The following is a 6922-nucleotide window of genomic DNA, read 5'->3' as shown; positions in this document are numbered from 1 at the left end:
TTAATATAACTTTTTCATGTCTTACCTAAACTTCAAGGTTTACGTAAGGACATATTTGAAGCTCTTTTAGTGTAGAACATAACCATGTTAATTTAACTAATTTCTACTCATGGTATATTGTTAAATTCATCCATAATCAAGGTTTTGATAGGTTTTCTTACTAAAGGGAGTTGGCACCATAGGTTTGAGACTTGCTAGTCTACAAGCCCTTTACATTATCCATTGCAACTTATATATGCTAGAGCCATTGTGACGGTCTTTTAAATAGAAGCAATTTGATCCATCAAGCATGACATAGGCCATAATCCAACCGCTCCCTACCATGGATGTTTTTATCGAAGCTATACTTATATATTAATATAAAATAATGGCAAAAGTTTATCGAGTTAATCTTTTTAGTTTCACAATATTGATTGTACATAGTATGCTTTTATATATTTCCTTTTGAATATTGAAGTGAAAGATGTAAATTCTGGTAAAACTTCTTTTTTTTTTTGCATAAAAGTTTAAAATCTTGGCAAATGTTTCAAATATTTAGTTTGAATGGGGCATACAAACTTTCGACACTACTATAAAGGTTTCGCTTCTTAACGAAACTAGCTTGAAAAAATCATCCATGCTCCCTACCAAGCTCACACACGATTGTCTATAGCCCTATGTAAAGGATGGATAGACACCCTATGAGGGTGAACGAAATCAGTGGGATGAACGCTAGTAGGACTGAGCATCAAGCTAGCTCTTCTCATTCGATGTACTCCATCACCTTTCAAGATACAAGCTTTCATTCTCTCTATCCTAAAACCCTTTAGGTGCTCACTATGGTGCCATGGCTTTAATGGTCACTGCTTATCTCAACCAAGAAAACCAAGTTGCAAGTTCTTACCATTTCAACTTACAAGTTTGGCTCCTATAGATGAAAATTTAAGCTTATTTATGCCTTTTGCAATGGCCCATTGATCACCCAAATCTTCTTGAAGTAGGGGTTCTTGACTCTCTCTCTTGTCCCCTTCTTCCTCCATCATTCAGTGTCATCTCTAGTGAGCTTCTTGGCTAGCACAGTCCCTTCATTAGTCTGGGTCTCTTCTTTGGTCACTATGTAGAAACCTCATACTGGAGTTCTAATTTTGGCTATCAAATCACCCTTTTACTATCAATTGATATCTTTGTTAGGATCGTATCCTTGTGTCCATTCTTCCTTCATTCAATGTGAGTCCTTTTGCACATAAAGAGACTTGAGAACTTGCATTATATTATTGCATAAAAATGACCTCCCTTTTATAGGAGTGGATACACACTTCCATTGCTTGCTCACATGTGGGATAATGTCTCCATGCCATGTGGAAACATACTCTTGCTTCATACCTTTACTCATTCCTTGTCGCTATCTTGTGCTCGTGGTAGCATACATCCCAAACACCACCGCTTGGTGCGATTTGAGTTACAAACGAAAATCCACCACCTCCCCTTAGTGGATACATTGCTACTTAAGGCGGCCAAGTGTGGTATTACAACATGTCTATATGTCCCCGGGTGCTTCCCTACCTACTCTTAGGTGGTCAGATTTTGGTACAATAAAAGAAAATTGGGCCTACGCGCATGGTGACAATTTACAATCGTGGCCTAAGATGGTAAGTCTTGTTCATTGCTTCTTTGCATTAGAGAAGCGATTGGAGTTGTTTTTTCTTGAGGAAGATTCCTTGGTGCTCACTTCATGCATCTTCTTTGTGCTTTGTTGATTCGTTATTCTAGCTCTTGGACTCTTCCAATTTCTTACAGGTTGCTTCTTGGCTCTTGGTCTTTGCTCTTTGGCGTGACTTTTGGCTCTTTGATAGCAACTTTGATGAGGACTTGATGCTACTTGATGCATGATGCTTCGTTCTTCATTTCCTTATGTGCCTTTGATGTAATATTAGTGGATGCCATTTTATGTGCTACGGCCATCTCATGAGGCTTGTGCTTTTAGCCAGCATAGGATAATGCTTTGTGCATTCATGCTTTTGATGTGCTTTCCCATTTCTTGCAAAGGTCTTACCAACTGAATTCTTTCATATATTTACAATGTCTGATTGCATACACTGGTTTTGACTGATGCGTGTGTAAGGCTTGAAAAATAGATCATTTTTTCTTTCTGGATCACATGCATGGATAGTCAAAGCTCCAGGTTTTTATACCATATTAAATAGTGATGTGGCCCCCTTGCATTGTGCCATGTGTTGTCTGTAAAGCCACCGGTTGATTGTGCATAACCCTTAGCTACCTAGCCACTCTAGGAGGTTGATTGCCTCAAAGGGTAATGATGGTTCCTTTCCTCAAGGCATATGCCTTGCTTGACTTGTCATCCTCACCGCCACATGGCTCTAAGGAGAGGTTGGCTTGCCCTCTTTACAAGCCTATACAAGTTCAAAGGTGTGCACATGGCCAAAGGTATCGTTTTGCTAAAGTAAATGTTCATGGGAAGTGCAAGCAAGACTGAGAGAGTTGAAAATCACTTGAAAGAGGGCTCTAGTCAACAAACGTTTTGAACTATGAAAACTCTTTAAAATGTCACGTAGTAAGGAGAAGCTATGTGAGCTTTTCTCCTGCATTTATATGGAATTGGCGAAGTTATGTGAGCTTCATTGTGCGAACCCTCTCTTGGTTTAAAGATAAGAGCACATCTCCATGCTGCTGCTTGAGCTGGGGACAACCATCATTGGGGTTATTGAGTTTAACGTCTTGCTTTCAACATGAATACTCCCAATGTGTGGCTCCTCAACACAATTTGTGGCATGATGTGGGATTCCCCTTGCCTAAACCTGCAAGCCTACTCAGGCTTTTCACCAATGGAAAGCTTCTGCATAGGATCGCTCCTTCCAACAGTCCAAGGCTGGGCTGGAATGACGAGTTTTGCCAGTGTTGAGATAGTTACTAAACTATGCCTCCAACCTTCATGCCTTTGCTGCTAATGCTATTGGACGAGAGCCCTAGTAGCATGTGGGGGGGGCGGTGCTCTAAGGGTGTTCAGCAGACTAGGGTACCATGGGCATTGCCCACAAATCATGGATGGGCAAGGTTGCTTGCAACCCCTAGTCCAGATGCATTCAATGCACCATGGGTGGCTCTGGTCCCGATGTTTACCGTCCATGGATCTTGGATGGGAACGACTGCCCGCCCATGTCTAGCCTACGGCTCAGATGCATTCAATGCACCATGGGTGGGCATGGGCGGCTCTAGTCTCTACACACCACCAACTGGCCATCCTCTAAAAAGTGGCGTGAATAGTTGGCCCAATCCACCCAACACACTGCAACCACTACACCAATCACACGTTGGTGACATAAATTAGCAGCCTGATGATCGACGAACTAGTATGGACACCAATTCTATTTCCTCTTCCATGGACGGGAGGGCAAGGCCTACATGGGAAAACCCATTGAGAAGTTTTTTTTTTTGTTGAACGCACATACCTGGTGTGACCGTATCTTGAGGGATCGAATGCGAGCCGCCGCCACCCAGGTAGGCAGGCGCACGGGAGACGGCTCAATGGGAAGGTGGCATATGAACCTGGCTGTGTGTGTGTGTGTGTGTAGGAGATGAGCGAGAGAGACACAAATTCAGAATTGAGAGATGCCAAAGAATGCGGCTGGTCTCTTGTTTTGCTCGACAACTGATCGTCTGCAATCGCGCCATGAATGCTCCTCCCAGCTTCGTTCTGCCCATCTCAGACGATGACGACGACCCTGCCTTCCTCTCCGCTGTGGATGCAGCTGAGGCTACCAGCCTTCTTTCCACAAAACATCAACACAGATTCCAATCTCTGCCTTCCGAAAGCTCTGCCTCTAGCTTTCCCCATTCTTTCAGCCCTTATCCCCACGAAGAAGTCGCTTCCAAACGTCCCAAGTCTGACCCTGAAGGCGAGTACCTCGCTGCCCTCAGAGGTACCCACAGCAAAACTTGGCAAGCTATGAGTCCCAAGATGGGTCATCCTGCAGCCGGGACCGCCCGCTACGGGCATGCAAGCTACACCAACCCAGGAGCGGGCATGCAGTCGATGGCAAATGCCACTGGTCTTTATGGGGACCTCCGGGGTGGACAAGGTGGTTACGACGCTAAAGATGGTCCCACGGGTGCAACGGGGTTGTGGGGGGATGCTGGGGAGACGGTTCCAGACAGAAGTTGTCCTTGTGGCGCTGGTTCATGCAAGGTTTTAACTGCAAATACGGAAAAGAATGCTGGACGGCAATTCTATCGATGTCCCTTAAGAAAGGTATTGAGGTTTCGATAATTTTCATTGTTTCTAAAGTTGTTTGCATGCCTCTGCGGTTTCTCTTTCGAATCTACAGTCAGTACAGGCAATGCAAATTCTACGTCGAGTGGGGCATATTCATAACTTGGATCGGTGTATCTTATTCAGGAGGAAGGACAGTGCACATTTTTTGAATGGTGTGATGCCGGTTCCGTTGGAATAAGCCCGGGGCTTGCAGGAGACAAAGGCGATAGGTCCAAGCCTCCGGAATTAGTTTGTGCTTGTGGTGCCGGTCCTTGTACCGTATTAACTGCCAAAACAGAGAAGAACTTAGGTCGCCAATTCTATAAGTGTCCTCTAAGTCAGGTGAATCTTTTCAGCATCAATTTATGTACCCTTCTAGTTGTCGGTCTGTAACTACCCTTGCTTCTTTACTAAAATGCAGAGATGTGTGGCAGCCACATGTGTTTTTAATGCTCTAATAAGTCTTAGAATACTTAAGAGCGTTGAACAGTCCCATGTATTCGTCACACTAAATTCTTCCTGCCACACCTACATTTGGTATGCACAGGGAGAAGGTCCATGTGGGTTTTTTAAGTGGTGCGATGACGCTGCCCCAGCTTCAGGTCCTTCATTTTACGGCGGAGAGAAGAACTCTGGCCCCTCTGGTGGTACTACTGGACAATGCTACAGGTGTGGAATGGATGGACACTGGTCTAACGACTGTCCCAATCGGCTCTCTGCCAAGAGTCCTACTCGCTTTGGTAGCACCACAGGAAGAGGTGCTGTAATGGGGAGCTGCAACCAGTGTGGAAGTGAGGAACATTTATCTCGAAATTGTCCAAATGCTGGTAGAGCAAGAAGTTCTGTGGCTGGTTGGGGTGCAACATCAGGTAGTTGTTTTACATGTGGTGCGGAGGGTCATTGGTCTTCCAATTGTCCAAATGCTGGGACTAAGGGCTTTGGGATCGGCAGAGATACAGCACCTGGAACTTGTTACAACTGTGGTACTGATGGCCATTGGGCTAAAGATTGCCCAAACACTACAACCAGCAGGTCAAGCGGCTTTGGGGGACAATTTCAAGGTTCACAGGGTGGAACTTTTTTGAGTAGGAAAACAGGAACTAGTGGGACTTGCTACAAATGTGGTGGCTTGGGTCATTGGGCTAATGAATGCCAAGGTACTGGAAAGGGTAGAGGAAGAGGAAATTACTAGTCATCGAAGTTACTAGATGAAATACATAGAACATGCAAAGCGTGGAGCAAAAAAGTGAACATGGGCTTGATGTGTTTTCTCTGTATATATAGGGTCAAGTTTGCAGCTTTCAGTCTGCAATTTTGTTGAGAGCGTCTGAATGTGGTTTGACCCACTCGAGTAGTTTTGAGGTATGTAAGATATGTGTCAGGGAGGAGTCTTCTGCCACGCACCGCATGGACTTCAAGAAGCAAGTTTTTTGTGTTATTGGGGTGGTCGAGATTCAATCTCCTTTTCGTGTTAAAGCTTCAAAGAGGTATCTGTATGTTTTTTGTGTACTTTATACTAATCATGCTTTGTTGAAAGCTTCTGAACGTAGCTTAATCCACTCTGGATAGGTCAGTGAGTTTTCTCTTACACAAAGGATGGCTTTGAAGATCAAAATTTGTTGGGACCTTGGTGCGATGGCTTATATGCAATGTGGAGGGAGGATTAGGGCTTGTATATCTGAACATCTGTTTCCTGTTTTTGGCTTGATGGTGCTTACCAGTAGGTGGGACTCTGCAAGGTTTATATCATGGGTCAAATATGCAAGCTGTAATAAACATTTCCCCCCACCCGCAGCCCCACCCACCCCAATTTGACCAGGCTCTAGCTTTTACATGTGACTGCTCATTTTTTTTGCGCTAGGGGATATTGGGGAGTCTATTTTGGGGACTCAAAAGTATGTTTTGGAGGATGTGCCTGGGTCTATTAAAAGTATGAGAAAGGGCTCCACTCCGGCTCCACTCCCTATTTAGTACACCTCCATCCTTAAATAATGAGCTGCATCTCCTCTCTTCCCTTTTCTACATGATCCCCTGACAGGGTATAGAGGCTTTGCCACCTTGTTATGCAATGGCTAGAGACGTTCAAAATTGTGCAAGTTCATAGCCAGATTTGGATACTCTTGCAAGCATATGCTTGAAGAAAGCATAATTGACAGCCTGTTTGAATATGTATTGAACAGTCGAACATGCAGTTGGGTATATTAATTTGACTCAGCATGTGAGTCTAAAGACAATTAATGTTATTGAAGTCTTATCCTCTTGCTGAGAAGGTTTCAATCTTTGAAGATGATTGATATGCAGTATGTGTTTTCTACAGAATCCAGCTTTGTGGGGTGACCCAATAAATTTCAGCATAGACAGTAGTGTCTTGAAGTTGTTGCAATTGTCCAACTGCAAATCTGTATTCTTTCAAGTGCAGGCCTAGGAGAGTTGAGAGTTGTTTTTGTGTGTAGTGTCTAGTTCTCACTATCCTGATACACGTGATGATCTAAAAACTGGTAGAATAGTCAGTAAAGTTCATTGGAAAGGCCTGCAATGATGTGGACAAGCATTAATGCTGGATGCACGCTTTTCGATTTGCATCGGGGTTCAGTGTTAATTCTGGAGTAAAACTTTGGAGCCTTATCCGATGTTTGTGGTGTTTATTGTGGGCTCAACTACTAATTATCGATA

General features: G+C 43.9%; 1 protein-coding gene across 1 annotated transcript; it reads left to right on the top strand.

Moving 5' to 3' along the window:
- Positions 1 to 3594: 3594 nt before the first annotated feature.
- Positions 3595 to 5747, top strand: LOC147893021 (uncharacterized). Its single transcript, XM_087387483.1, has 3 exons — positions 3595 to 4246; positions 4394 to 4591; positions 4797 to 5747. Exons 1-3 carry the CDS (start codon positions 3617 to 3619, stop codon positions 5439 to 5441), a joined length of 1473 nt encoding a protein of 490 aa, XP_087243609.1. The 5' UTR covers positions 3595 to 3616; the 3' UTR covers positions 5442 to 5747.
- The last annotated feature ends 1175 nt before the right edge of the window (positions 5748 to 6922 follow it).

This window comes from Dipteris shenzhenensis, chromosome 16, assembly GCF_047967505.1.
Source record: "Dipteris shenzhenensis isolate YYH24624 ecotype China chromosome 16, Dip_SZ_1.0, whole genome shotgun sequence".
Lineage (NCBI taxonomy): Eukaryota > Viridiplantae > Streptophyta > Polypodiopsida > Gleicheniales > Dipteridaceae > Dipteris > Dipteris shenzhenensis.
This window is presented reverse-complemented; position numbering and strand designations above follow the sequence as displayed.